The sequence below is a fragment of the Rhea americana genome, unplaced genomic scaffold, assembly GCF_003343005.1.
Source record: "Rhea americana isolate MKP2758 unplaced genomic scaffold, rheAme1 scaffold_43, whole genome shotgun sequence".
In the NCBI taxonomy this organism is placed as follows: Eukaryota; Metazoa; Chordata; class Aves; order Rheiformes; family Rheidae; genus Rhea; species Rhea americana.
This window is the reverse complement of record NW_028186568.1, coordinates 2804553-2819947: the sequence shown is the minus strand read 5'-3', so window position 1 is coordinate 2819947 and position 15395 is coordinate 2804553. Positions and strand designations below refer to the sequence as shown.

The 15395-nt window shown below is 45.9% G+C and overlaps 1 protein-coding gene across 1 annotated transcript in view; it reads right to left on the bottom strand.

The window, feature by feature from the left end:
- Positions 1-8597: 8597 nt before the first annotated feature.
- The window catches only part of RHOU (ras homolog family member U), an 8821-nt gene continuing 2023 nt past the window's right edge, over positions 8598-15395 (bottom strand). The window contains exons 2-3 of the mRNA XM_085315417.1: positions 14667-14773; positions 8598-11619 (exon numbers count right to left, since the gene is read on the bottom strand). Of these exons, the coding sequence (XP_085171543.1) occupies positions 11164-11619; positions 14667-14773 (563 nt within the window). The 3' untranslated portion in view covers positions 8598-11163. The remainder of the gene's footprint in view (positions 11620-14666; positions 14774-15395) is intronic.

Sequence of the window (15395 nt, the reverse complement as noted above, 5' to 3'; positions counted from 1 at the left end):
TTAAACAAGGACTCCAGCCCTCTTCAATGCCAAGCACCTTTTTGTCCTCTATATTACAGAAATAACATCTGTCAGGACTGTGAATAGCCTCCACTATCCCGGGACACTACTCAGTCGCTGCCCTGATCCTGCCCAATGCTACCACCATGGTCACTTCAATTTCTTTTATTATGCCCCTCTCTTCTCCTCGGTCTTCAGGACCCAAAGATCTATAGATCAGATTTCAAGACTTGTAAAAAAACTCTCAGCTGTACAGTAAAGGGATGCCGAAGACCCATGAGGAAGTTGCTGTGGCACTTTGATTAGCTTTGAACTGTTGTGGATCAATAAGGATCTCTGGCTGCTTCCTGGTCAGCCAGGCCTTGTTCCCACCAGAAGGTTTTACCYACAAAAGCCACCTCCCGTTCGAACAACCTGATCCTAATTAGGACAGCTCTACTGCACTTTCAAGGGGTTTTAGTGACCAATACTTTTGATGCTGCTGCTATCAGAAGTATTGAATTTAAAAGCTATCTGCTTTGATTTGCAACTGTAAAATACCTTATCATTCCTACAGGCTGCCTCTCACATCCTGGTAGTAAGCTCCTATTGTGACAAGGGGGAGTTTAGTCTATATAAAAACAAGGCTAGAGTCCAACCTGATTTCTTCTTTTGCACATTTCCTGCTAAAGGTAGCAGTTAAAATAATATCGTACTCCGTTTCTTGCTAACCTAGTCAAGTGTTCCCATCGCCTGAAGTCAAACAATAACCAATGTGCATTGATGACAATTATTGTTGGAATAATAATAATGTTATTGTTCAAAAGCTGGAATCATAACCTCCCAGAATATTAGGAATATTTTTAAATYAGTAGACTAGATCTGCTCTCTAGGATCCCATTACAAATATTACACTTGCACAAGTGCCTTTTGTGATCAAACTTACTATGAGAACATTTCAATGTCATTTTGATAATATTTGCTGAGTTTCCATTCTAACTAGGCAAATGATACATTCTGCACAAAATAGGTGTCTAGCCAGCCAAAAACAGCTTTAAGTTACACTTTAAACATGGATATAGAGACCCCTTTGTCAAAACACATTTTTAATAGAATATTATTTTCCACTTGTGCTATACTTKCCACCTGAGGCACCTTGAGCATTTTTATGGTTCAAAGGTCAAACATTTCAAATGTGACTGGAGATGTGCACAATCAGATTTAAAATATTGTGAAGGGGCCTACTTTCCACTAGGTAGGTCATCAGCAAACGTATTAAGGAAGGCCTGGTTAGCTAACTATCAAAGGAAGTAGCCAAAACCTTGAACCACACAGAATCGGTAAGGTTGGAAGGGACCTCTGRAGATCACCTAGTCCACCCCCCCTGCTCAAGCAGGGTCACCCAGAGCATGTTAGACAGGGTTGCATCCAGGCAGGCTTTGAATATCTCCAGAGAAGGAGACTCCACAACCTCTCTGGGCAACCTGGTCCAGYGCTCCRTCACTCTCACAGGGAAGAAATTCCCCCTCAYGGTCAGGCGGAACTGCCTGTGCTTCAGTTTCTGCCCATTGCCTCTTGTCCTGTCACAYGGGACAACTGAAAAGAGTTTGKCCCCATCCCCTYGACACCCTCMCTYCAGRTACTWGTACACATTGATRAGRTCCCCYCTCAGTCTCCTCTTCCCCAGGCTGAASAGGCCCAGCTCTCGCAGTYKTTCCTCACAGGGCAGGTGCTCCAGCCCTCTGATCATCTTTGTAGCCCTACGCTGGACTCTCTCCAGTAGCTTCATGTCTCTCTTGTMCYGGGSAGCCCAGRAYTGGACACAGGACTCGAGATGAGGCCTCCCCAGGGCTGAGCAGAGGGGCAGGATCACCTCCCTCCACCTGCTGGCAACACTCTTCCCAATGCACCCCAGGAGACCATTGGCCTTCCTGGCCACAAGGGCACATTGCTGGCTCATGGTCAACTTGTCATCCACCAGCACTCCCAGGTCCTTCTCTGCAGAGCTGCTCTCCAGAAGGTCAGCCCCCAGCTTGCACTGGTGTGTGGGGTTATTTTTCCCTAGGTGCAGGGGTGCAGGACTCTTCACTTGTCCTTGTTGAACYTYATGAGGTTCCTCTCCACCCAGCTCTCCAGCCTGTCCAGSTCTCTCTGAATGGCAGCACAGCCCTCAGGTGTGTCAGCCACTCCTCCCAGCTTGGTATCATCAGCAGTTTTGCTGAGGAGGCACTCTGTCCCCTCATCCAGGTCACTGATGAAGAAGTTGAACAGGATGGGACCCAGCACTGAGCCCTGGGGGACGTCACTAGCCACAGGTCTCCAACTAGACTCCACGCCACTGATGACGACCCTCTGAGCTCTGCCTTTCAGCCAGTTTTCAATCCACCTCACTCTCCGCTCGTCTAACCCACACTTCCTGAGCTTMTCTRRGAGGATGTTATGTGAGACAGTGTCAAAAGCCTTGCTGAAGTCAAGGTACACAATGTCCACTGYTCTCCCCTCATCTACCCAGCCAGTCATTCCATCACAGAAGGCTATCAGATTGGTTAAGCAGGATTTCTCCTTGGTGAATCCATGCTGCCTACTCCTGATCACMTTCTTTTCCTCAGTATGCTTGGAGATGACACCCAGAATGAATTGAGCTATGTCTGAAAATCTTGGCCTAGCATACCAGAGCCTGATAGTACTCTAGCACARTAAGAAATTTTCCCTGTCTATGTCCTCCTAGTTGAGGGGTTGATGCAGATAGCCATCACTTGCTTTTATCCATTGTAAGATCTCAGATTCACAGAAAAAAATTTGTTCAGAGGAGTCCGTGGGAAGCTTCTTACCCACCTGCCCCACCCCCTGCTCTTGCAGTGCTGAACCACTCTCACAACAATATTTCCCTTATGACCGTATGAAGGGTAGAATAAGATCATGGACCACATGGATAAATACAATCAGTTAGGAAAGAGCTAGCATAGCTCTTCCGAAGGGAAACTCTGCTCAAAACCTGCTGGAGTTCTTTGGAGTTCTGCGGGGGTGATGCTGAGCCTGAGGACAGCTGGGGTCCAGGAACAAGGTATAATATGAATGGATTTCCAAAATGTTTTAGACAAGGTCCAACACCAAAGCTCATTGAAACAAAAAAAAGGGGGGGGGGAACATTAAGCTTTCCAAGGAAGAGTACTGGAATACAAAACAGCAGATATGACTTTTACCAATGGTTCTGCTCTCCACCTGTCAGAAYGGGAATGGTGGAGTTACAGGAAGCACAGAGGACAGCAGCTGAAATGATCACAGGGATGGAGCAACTGCCTRAGGAGGAGAGATGGAAAAGGCTGGGACTCTTTAGCTAGGGAGAGAAAGGCAAAAACCTCTGTGTTTTACAGAACAAAGAAAGTGGTAGCTAAGGCCTCAGCACAATTCACTTGGTTATCTGTAAACTGCTATTCACCAAATCCTGCAGTACCAGAGCTAGGAGGCACTGGATAAAGTGAGCAGGAGGCCAGTTTAAAACAAATAAAAGGATTTTTTTTTATGCAGTTGGTGCTGATCTTCTGCAACTGGCAGTCCTGGACAGCTGTATAGGCAGATAGTATCGGCAAGGCATTAGACAAACTCATGAGCAATAGGTCATGAGCAAACAGATACTGAAAGGTCCAGGCAGGGATGTATCCACTGACATYCCTAATACAACTGCAGGTCTGAGTCAGATGCTAGAAAAGTAATCTAAACAAAAACAAAGCAAACAGACAAAAAAACCCACACAAAACACGGAGTTCCACATTACTTTGTGTTTTCTGCCTGAATCCTCACTTATCTTCTTGGGTGTCATGGGGCTAGGTTTTGGCCTCCTTCTGGGTTACACCGACGAGATAAACATACGTGCTGCCAAAACTGTTTTCAGGAACTCCTTCCTCTCTTAGAAATTTCTTATCTTCTGATGGAGATTGTCAGAGGGTACTTCAAAGCCCTTTGAAAATGGCCAGGGCTCTGCCTGTCGCAGAGCAGACACCATGCCCACCCCAAGATGTCAACAGTCACCCCGCGTGCAGGCGTCCGGTGCCTCCTTATCACGGGCTTGTGCAGCTGTAACAAGYACGGGGAGAGACTTTACCCCCTTGCAATCATCGGCCAATCTTWAGTCTTTGCTCTGAAATATGCTGCCCATTTTTTCCCCAAATTCATCCAGGCTGATTGCTGCAGATTATGAAAATGAGGGGAAAGAAAAGCAGTAGCTTTTCACGGCCCTGAGGAATAGTGAAGCCTGAAGCCTGCTGAGCTTATAATTAAAATGTGGAAAGGCACAAAGCTCAAAAGATACAGGAATGTGATACAGGGTGCATAAAAATGCTGAACATCAGACTTCAGGCAAAGTGCCATTTTGAATTAAGACTAAATGAGAAAATAGCCTATAGAGAGGGACGATGCAGGGGGGGAAGAGAGATACAAGGCACTGCAAAGAGAAGGAGACTGGGGGGGGCAGTTTTTCACGAACTACCATCAGATAAATCTTGTTTGGTGCTCCTCCACCAAAAGACTGCACGAAGCAGAGAGGTAAAAGAAAGCGATGCAGCTGCTTCATGGTGTTATTACCTTTGCTGTACCATCAAAGAGTAAGTGCCAGGACAAAAGCAGCACAGACCAGCCTCTGTGTATCCAGCTCTCACTCCATCAGCAATTTGCAAATGGAAACGTGAAACATAAAAATCACATCTCCGTCTGGAGCTTGCTTTGCCTGCCATCATAAACAACTAGCTTCGCTGCAGTCGCTGGGTGCCCAGGACACTGTTCAAGGTGGCCACAGAGGGCCCAAGGCACGTACACACCTGGGGATGTCCCCGGTGAGGGGAGAATGAGCAGCTATCCAGACTAAGATCCTATTTCATCCTGGGCACTAGTATCCATATCAACCCTGTTAGGCCATTGCTCCTAAAATTAGCATCTCAGAGAGAAAGATTTTAAAAAAGACATTTGAAATTAACAGAGTAAATAGTAAACCAGGAGTAGAAAGTATCAGATAGAATTACAGGGAAATTTATGATGACAATAATTTTAGAAAGGGTGAGCAAAATAATTTGCAAGAGGTTTTGGGCTGAGGCTGCATGAGTTAAGCCTGAGGTAGACACTTAAACTAGCTCCTTTGGGTAAATTAATGCTTATGCATAGAAATGGCAAGCTCAGATTTACGGGAGGCATGAAGCAAATGGGCTGGACTCAGGGGAACTCCCAGAGGACCAAAACTCTGAGACAGGAGATGATCAATATTCACCTCTCACAGTGAAGTTAGGAGGAAAAGAGCCATACACAGGCATGGCGACTACAAGCCCTCTTGCAACTCCAGAAGCTTACAGGGATCCCCACTTCTGAATCCTTTCCATGCTACATAAAGCTTTGTAGGTCTGCAACTCTGTTGACCTCAGTGAAACGACTCCTCTTTAGCCCCCAGATAATAAGATCAGGATTGGGCCCAAATGCACTGAAGGACCACAAAAGCCTGGTTGCACTCTAGCATCCAACTGCTACTGCCTGCACTGGCATTTGGGCTACATCTCCCAGCTCCACGCTGCAGGACAAGCATGGGCTCCTGGAGATTACTGCTGTCTCCTGCCGATCAGCTGGGCTGCTCCATATGGTCCCTTTCCTCATTTTCCTTGCTGAATTAAGGAGGTATAAAATCCAAGCTGGGGCTTTACACCTTTTCTAATACACACCACTGATTTATTTATCCTGTTAAAAGAGAGTGGGGAAATGAATCAGTAACACTGAAGATGGCAAAATTCATTGAATTACACAATTGTTTGCTCCCCAATTTATACCATGGAGCACTGCGCTAAATGGGTAATGAATAACCCTAATCATATTGCATCTTCCCACTAGCTGCCAGCAATATGGGAAGCTTAATCTTCAGAAGGTCCTATTGGTTCTTGAGGCCCTGCTGTTGGCTGGAAACCTATCCTGCTCTTTCAAAAACATTAAATACATTCRGACAGCCGTGCTGGATGATACCAAAAGTCCACCTCATCCCATATCCTGTCCCTAGCCAGTGCAGATGCGTGGGGAAAGACTATGAGAACAGAGCAAACACAGAGTGATTTTTCCTTCCAGTCTGCAATGGTATTTCCTCCTAGCTTCCAACTATCCTCTACAATTAAGGTTGCATTTTTGTACCTAACAGCCTTCTTTGGGGCTGTTCATTTCTGTATGCAATTGTCTAGTTGAGCTTTTAAACTACTTATACTTAAAGTAGGTAGAAGTATTTTCTATCACACTGGCCCAGGAGTCCCTTTGCCCATTCTTCTGAGCTTTATAACATCTCTCTCTTTTCTGAGTAGCTGTTTTTGCCCTGCTGTCTACCTTGCTGCATGACAGGTCAGCACTAACAGAAGTTGACAGAGGTTTCTTCCACACAGTCATTCGAGCACGTGGATTACCTACTAGAGCTCAGAATTGTTATTCATCTGTAAGGTCACACACATCTGTAACTAAGGTTCAACATTCAAACATAATACATATGACAATATCGGGTCACCTGCATGTAGCCGGACCAAGAGGCTGTCCCCTCCAACAGTCTCTCCCTCCCTGTGGTCACTGACTGACGTCTAGGGAGCGAATAAGCAAGGAGGGTGGTAAGGCTTCCTTGAAAACACCCTCTCCTAGCTGGATCCAAAAGCCACATTTGTCAAGGTCTCAGCTCTAGATGACCCTCAGTCACACCCTCAAGGTGTGTAACAGACGAAATACATAGGAGAAATGATAAGGGTAAATTTTTTTGCCATGCAAAAATAAATCCTTTTCTTAAAAAAAAAAAAAAAAAAAGGGGGGGGGGGAGCACTGGAAAAAAAAATCACCTCTTGGCAACTTCCGTCCATCACAAAGTAGCAGTGATTTCGGCATTCTTGGTAAGCCTTATTTACAGCAGGCTTACTTCAATATGTTCTTATCAGCCTCAGCTGCCACCCCATTCAGTATCTCAGGCTGGGCCGCTGAAGGAGCCTTTTGATCACAGCAGCACACACATGTACAAAGTTACCATGCTGTAAAGAATGACCCAAGCTGGCAAATTCACACTTCGCCTTGTCCATATACTGGGATGCTTAGGAGAGCAGCCCAAAGGGTAGAGGAGCAACATGCAACAGGCAGCGCTAGTTTGAAAAGCCAAATACGTTTTTGCACAGGAATTCAGAAACAGTGGACTCGGAGCGTTCAGCTAAGTCTCTTTTTCAGCAAGTCAGCATGCAGAGGTGCAGCAAGTTTGCCTCCAGTGAGCACACCCAGAATTTAAGCAACCCAGCTGAGGCCCAGCCTGATGTCATCTCAGCAACGTATGTTTCTGATTACATGCACAAACCAATGGGAACTGATTCTTCAAAGGCACCAGCAATGGCAGCTGCAATTAAGCAGCAGGTACTTACCAGAAATGAGCCCTGCAAACAGTTCGGGCACTGACAGAGGATCGCTGTGCTGCAGGTAGCACAAAGCAAACAAGCCTTCTAGCAATCTGCATTGCATTAGTTAATGAAACAGAAAAGTCAATACTTCATTGCAAATAGCAAGGAACAATAGGAAAGATGGTGTACAAATCTCCTTCCTGATGGTAACTGTTTGCAGATGCAAGCCCAGGGTGAAAACACCTTTTCTTGACCTGTACAACAAACAGTCAAGTGCTTGAAGGGTCACAGGGCTCTTGCACTAAGGTGATGGTCACCTGCAAGTGAACAAGACCTCCACCTCCAGCCCAACATGACCCTAGGCTGAGACCTGTGCACAGCCACGGCTGTGCATGGGCTGCTCTTGGGGGTCTGAGCTCGAAGGCAGATGGGATCTCTGTCCTGAGAGCAGGAGGGAACAGGCTCAGCTCTTCCCAAAGCCCTGACTTGTGGCTTCTCCAGGGCACGTCTGGAACAACCGATTAAGTGGGAGATGTTGCACTTGTCCGAATTTCCCCTAGCTTTTCTGCTGAAGGCGCTATGCTCCTCTCGTCCTGTGCTCAGAGGCCGCACGAGTCCTGCTGTCGGAGGGGCCAGGTGCCACGCTGCGAGCCTGCAGAAATGGGCAGACGTGAAAGGCTGCYGCGAGCCCTGCTGTGTCCTCGGGCAGCGCCACCCGTCCTTCGCCCCCGGTGCGGGAACAGGGGGGCCATCGGCATCTGCCTCGGCACCAGGGTGTTTAGCCTGCAGGAAAAGCTGAAGGAATGGAGGGGAAAAGGCTGTAAGCCCCAGCAGAAAAGGAGCAAAAAGGGTCGATGCCAGCGCAGGATCAGCGGYGCTCCTGGGGAAAGGGCTCAGCTCAGCTGCAGGGTCAACCCGYGAGCTCCCAGAATTTAAAAACCTATTTTTAGGGCCCTCTGCAGAGGTTCAGAGCTGCGGCAGGCGCTGTCACGGCAGGGGCGGGGGGGGGCAGAAAGCCCACGTCCGCCCCTTCTCCACCCACCCACCCACGTCCCCATCAGGGGTGGGGAGCATGGGAGGAAGACGCTGTTTTTGTGCGCCGAAGCTTTCGCCTCCAGCCAAGGGAACGCAGGCCCCAGGCTAGTACCCAAGCAGCTGTGTCCTGACCCTTACGTAACGGCACTAAGAAAAGCAAAGTGCTTCCCTCCAGCCTAACCGGAGCAGGCAGAAGAGGCAGAGGCATATGCAGATCAGAATTTATTTCCAAATACCTCATTTATATCATTTGCACATGAAATATTTCTTTCAGAATATAGCCTACACTTAGAAGAGAATTTTATAAGGCACATCAGATTATAGACTACATAGAGACACTTCCCCCTCACTTGCGCTCATAAAATACTGGTGATTTTAAAAGTAATATTCTAAAACCTAGACCCTGTGTAGCCCCATGTAGAGCAGTATTCATAAAGTTATTAGACCTCAGTTTACATACACCTAGTAAAGGGCTATAACAAGTTGTATGTACATCACATTTTCAGAAATAGTCACAGCTGGCTACATTTAAAAGTAACACTACTCCAGACTATGAAACAGGCTGCTTATAAAATATAACCTACTGTTTCCAGTATGGCATGATACAAAGCGTTCTGATCTTGTAGAACAAATTCTGTTATTCTTGCAAGTGGGAGCTGCTCAGATTCAAGTCTTTCCCCTTCCAAAATCCACATTTTAGATCAACTGAGACCACTTTACAAAGAAGCAAAACACCCATGAGAAATTTGGCTTAATGGTTTTCCCCAAGATGACTGTATATCTGAAATCCAGTCAAACATTAGAGTAGAAAATATAAAGGCTCAGACGTTAACTTCATGACTAGTAAACATTAAATTATTATGAACCAGATGCAACCAAATTAAAGGCATTCAGCTTCTGTGCTATAGAATCTGCTTTTCCAGGCTGTTCCAATGCAGAAGCCAACACATTTTTATTGAATCAAACTCTATGTAAAGATTTCCATTCCACTTCAAAGTTTTCAGTGCTGGAATGTTATGCATTCTGCACTCATTTTGCTATAGTGGAGGAAAAAATATTGCTTACGGAGCTTGCCAATGTATCCCAGAATCCATTTACATAGTGTCATTTTCCTTAACGGGCCAGAAGGTAAACTGTGGTTAGCTTTATCAATTCTAATGGCTTCCACAGTTCCTCTTTGTATCAGGCATTGATTCATTTCTGATGAAAAAGGTTCAGATTTTCTGTCACTGCAGTTTAGTTTAAGACTATGAAAAAGGTCACTTGAAGGCTATAGTCACATGAAAAAAAAAAAAAAAAAAAATAAAGAAAAAAAAAAAAAAGAAAGAAAGAAAGCCAGAAAATAATTTGATCTTGAAATACCTAGGAAAAAAGTAGTCAGGGCCATGAAAAGATAGACAGACAACACAAACTAAGTGTTTTCTGCAGAATAAGTTAAAGTACTGATACCTGCAGAGAGTCACGTTACCCCAAAGGTCTCCTGAGCCCAAGGGGGCTGGAATTAGGCTTAGTTTAGCAGGAACCAGATTTAGTCAGAGAGCAGGTCACACTCAACTCCACATTGTGTTAATCACTCAGCAACCTTTTGGGCACATTTCACTTTAATTTGTTGGACTGATCTGGGAAGGAATTATCAGTTAGCTTTCCAGAGTGGCCTCAGCCAGTTCCCAGAGTATGATCTTGGACAAGATTCAACGACAAGCAACTGTTGCCTTTAGAAGGGAAATACTAACTCGGTTGAAAACAGCATCATGAAGAGGACACAAACAGTCTCAGTTTCTAGAGTCCAGCTGGTTATAATCTTTATCTGCCTGATTCATGATTTGTTTAGCAGCCTCAAAAGGTGAGGAGGGGCGTTCTGAAACTCTTGGTTGCAGACTTAAAGAACGGATATAGTTTACATGGTGCTGCACRGATATTTGTTACAACTCTGAAAAGAAAATTTAAAAACTCAACACAACAACATTTACATTCCTTTCAGCTGAAATATATGAACTATCGTCATATCTGTATAAATACAAAGGAACTCACCACTATTCGAAGCAATGAGTTAAAGCTTAGTCATGTTCCTTGGGCTTCCATACAACTGCCAGGGAAGGATGGGGGAAAGAATGTAGAAYGATTTTCAAGTCAGGAGGTGACAAATGAGATGTCAGTTCCTTAACGTATTAGGTTCCCTAACAGCATATTGGAGGTATATGCATGACCTTTCCAACTACGGCATTTGCACATAGATTAGACCTCTTGCACACCCTTTTTAAAGCGATCTCTAAGAATATTGCTTTGGGAAGACATGGAGAAGAGAGCAGGAGCAGGTTTTTAAAGCTAAAAATGTCAGTTAGGAGGCACAGTGTTATTTTTCCCTTTAACCGTCCATGTACAGAGCTCTACRTTTCCAGTCACCCACACGTTTCTCCTGTGTAGCCCTCGCAGCAAATGCCTTTGAGTTGTTCCTCCCCATCGCATATGCATTATGGCACAAGAAGTCAAATCCGTTGTACAAATCCTTCTAACCTCACAGACACATGGTGCATTTCTTCCTTAATGAAAGATTTTAGTCATGAAACTTGACGCCAGACCCGATTTATAGTAATTATTCAACTAAGAATCCTTTCCTTCTGTCACCCTCAAAAGGGCAACTAAGATATCCAATAGCAACATATACATATACATACGGATCTACACTATACACTCGGGACAACACAGAATGAGATTTCAGCTAATATAGCCTCTATTTGATTTCCTCAGAGCAGCACTTGGGTCTTTGCAACTCCTATACAAAACAGCAGTATTTTTTCCACCARGATTTTGAGAGGTTTTTCATCTTGTCTGGAGTCCTACACTTTGATTTCTTTGGTTGCTGCTGGGTATCCGAATACTGAATACCAGCCACAATGGCCGCATCAAAGACCTCCTTGAGGTTTTTCTGAGTCAAGGCAGAGCACTCGATGTAGGATGCAGCTTTTATTTCCTCGGCACAGAGCTTCGCAGCCTCCTCTGAGACTGGCTTTTCTTTGCACTTGTCCAGCTCGATGAGAACTTTGACATCCTCTCGGAGGTCGGACTGCGTCCCAACCAGGATGATAGGCGCTTTGGGGCAGTGGCATCGGATTTCAGGAACCCACTTTTCACTCACGTTCTGGAAGGAGGAAGGGCTCACGACGCTGAAGCACAGCAAGAAGATGTCCGTATTGGTGTAGCACAGAGGCCGAAGCTTGTCAAATTCATCCTGCAGGGGACGAAATTGCATTAGCACCCAATAAAAACAGCACGACACCGGAGGATTCCCTAGCGTATTCCCTGCTCTAGCCTACTGCAGGCTTCTGGAGAAATCAAGGATCACATTCGGCTGCTGGCTTTAGAGATACCTCGACATCAGCCCTGAGACCACAGAGTGTTAGTAGCAGCAGTCACCCGTAACAAGTCTGGTGTTTTGTCCTGCACCACTGCTAGCCAAGAGGCACTCTGCCACTACGGGACACATGGAAGGAAGGTGGTAGCCTCCTGGCAGAGCTGAAATTCTCCAACTAATGCTCCAGCTTGTTTCAAGTGTTCAGGTATTTCTTTCAGTATTTGTACATAGGCCCTCTGCCCTGTTCCAGCAAAAGAGCAAAGCCAAGGAAAGCAGGTTAAGGTATACTAGTGACAGAGCTAAAAATAGAGGAGGGAACGGCCACTTTATAGAGCTCTACCTTTAACAGGGCTGACGTCACCGAGCAGCTCGGATTCAAAGCACACATACCCCAAAGCCGCTTGCTCGCGCTGCCGTTCCTACCTTGAGATATGGGCAAGCAGAGCAGGCAAGTGGCAGCAAGTGTACATTGGCTGGAAACGTTTTAAGCTGGTGACTACTTAATAACATCCCACAGGATATGGGAGTAATTTCCCTGCTATTGTGCCCAGGGATTTAAATCTGATGGCGGCAATAACAAATCACAATGTGCAGGCTTAACATGCCAATGGCAAGGACTAAGAGCTTTACCTTTCCCTCCCATCCATGCCACATCAAACAAACTGCAAACAGCTCTCCCAGCGCTATCGCAAGGCTCCCTTTTCAGCTTCAGGAGTTAGCCACAAGAAAGCCAAACACCTAAAGGTAACAAAAGACCTTGCCACAGAGGCATGCTGATCCTTGCAGCAGCTCCCAGAAGGGCAAGTGAAGAATGCAGCAGCAAGCAAGGGTTAACTCCACGCAGCCCGCTTTCATGCTGACAGCAGGATAAAAGCGCAGTAACACTAGCAGCCTGAGCAGGTAGGATTTGCCTCAACTACAGTGACATTTTAATTAAAATGCACTGTGTTCTCAAAAGCTCTTAATTTAAAGAAGTGGAAAGAGCAAACAGTTGAAAACATCTCTCTGGTACTGGTATTTTACTGCTCGGTTGCAAGTTACATGTAATTTTTAAGACTTGAGATTTTGTTTTAAAGCCTCTGAAGGCCTATGATATGCAGTTTAAAGCCCACTAGAAGCCTCAAAAGTCTCGTTGCACTTGAATGAATTTCTTTCAGCAGTAACTCTGAGAAAGACAACGATTTATAAAACAAGAGTCAAGAAAGCAAGCTTCATTAACTCTCTTGATTCTCAGATTAAGCCTCACAGGAAAACAAGCTCTCACCATTTGGCTTGAGAGAAACCCTATATTTACCAAGAATTGCAGCTCCGTACAGAGTGACGGGACCATTTAGGGAAAGGCACCTTGCCATGTAATTGCCTGTTCTTGCAGAGTGAGAAACCCTGAAGAGCTAGATTCAATGGCTTTGAAAGCCAAATCCAGATCTTAATGATTTCTACCCAGATGAAATAGGACCCTTTATATTCCAGGTACACTCCTACAGTTTCAATACAAATACAGGAACTGCAGGGACTCTACCTCTCTTTGAGCTCATGACACTGAAACACCTATAGTGTCACTGTACTTGGAGTGTCTTTTTAGCTACAGATTTCAGCAGCACTATTTTGCTAAAGTATCCAKCTAGGTATCTTTTATTCAGGATGACTTCTGTCATTTAGATAGACCCAGTATTTTTAAGGAAGAGACTATACCCATTCCAGCTGCACTTGGACAGATAAAACAAACATCTTAGCCATTAACAGCAGCTAAGGCAAGAGGTGAGTGGACCTGCTGATCCCTCCCACAGCCTGCAGTTGCCATTTCATGGGCTGTCACCAYGCCAGGATGGCCATTTCACCTGCCATGCTCTGTGTATGAATGCATCTCAACTAAGGCTGACAGTGTGTTATTGTACTAACCTGCCCTTTTGGCCAGGTGCTAAATCATGGGACAGCTTTGCTGTTTCATCTCATGTTATATTCCACAGGAGGCTGTTGGAAGTCTATTAATTTAGGTTTGTAGGGCACAAGAAAGAGTCCTACAGTGTTGCCTAGGACTATGAGGCTTTTCAAATTCCTCCCCTAAGTAGGGCGCCCAGTTACAACTCACCTAAATAGGTTTGTATGTTAAGGCCACTGAGATTTCCCAGTATGGTTTTGGTGAAGGTGTAGACCCAGATTTACACACCTATTTAAAAACCTAACTCCCATGGCTCTCAAATGGGAGATCGGTACTGAAATACTTTCAGCCATCCAGCCTCAACCCCTTTCTAAGAGCTAACAGTGCTGTGCACTGCCCATGGACTAACAGAAAATATAATGCAGTAAAAACTGCATTACATACTGGACACACCAGGAGTTGAGAAACATTAGTCACTCTCAGATCTGCAGGAGTTAGACTAGTGCAGAGCCTGGMTTTGGGACAGGCAGCAGCGCTTTTCACGGAGTGGGAACAGCAAACGTGAAGTCTCCACGGACAACACCCAGCAGGACTTTTTTCTCCTGTAAGCTTCTGCCCCTTCAAAAACATGGCATCTACCTCTGCACACCTACAGCTCTGAGTGCTTTGCATATGTGTATGCCTCAAATATCACAGTTCTTAAACCTGCAGCTATTTAACAAAGAGTGACAACGAGTCTAGTGGAAAACCAGGTGGCCCTGAATCCCCAGTAATTCAGTCTTTCTAAGTGGAGCAGCAGTTTGAGCCATCAGAGCAACAGCCTGTGCCCAGCCCACATACGGGAGGCACAGTATACCCCCCCCGCCCCCCGCCGCCCTTCAACAGACAGTGGGGTGAAAATGAAGCAGTGAAAAGGATAGCAGTTTAATAAGATGATCAAACACTGGGAATCCTTTCAAATCCATGAAATCATTAGCAGGACTACTTTGTGCAACAACTTCTCCCCTCCCGCTGTCTCTGAAATCAAATAAGTGGCTTCACTGACCTGACCAGCTGTGTCGCAGAGCTGCAGTCTCACTGGCTTGCCGTCGACAGACACGACAGCTTTGGGGAGAAAGGAGGAGGGAGGGGAAAAAGCATGGTGAGTCCAACCTCAACACATTTCCCATYAAAAGAAAAAAATATATACAAAAAGAAAAAAGGAACGAAGATTTGCTATCCCTCAGCACTGACAGTCTTCAGTTAGTTTACATTTAACAACTTACAGAGCTGGAGCTGAGTCTATAACTAACATTTGGGCACGCACAAGCCCTTCAGGGCTTTCCAATGCATTTCAGCGCAAGTGATGAGGTAGTAAGTCCCCGAACTAAACCTCACCTAGCAGCGGGTGAGAGTGAACCAAACGCTCTGGCTTCTTTTTTCTGCTGCAGAGGATTTAGTTTATTATCTTCTTTACATTTTCAACAAGTCTGGAACGACCGAAAAATAAAACCCACGCCCGCCGCTGATCCAAAGGAAAACCCTGCAACTAGAGCCTCACCCACTGCAATTGCATTTCGCCGGTGAGACAACACATATGTGTATGATTTCCTTTCGGGAGCTCCCTGTCCAGCGGAGAGCTGCAAGTTTTGACCCGAGCTCACAGTCAAAAACCGGCTGTGGCCGGGCGGGCGAGCGCAGACGCCGGCTGCCAGCGGATCGCCGCTAGACGGGGGGACCCGCCGCGCCGCCCGCCGCTCCCCGCTGCGGGGCGAGCCACGGGCTGCCAGCGCCG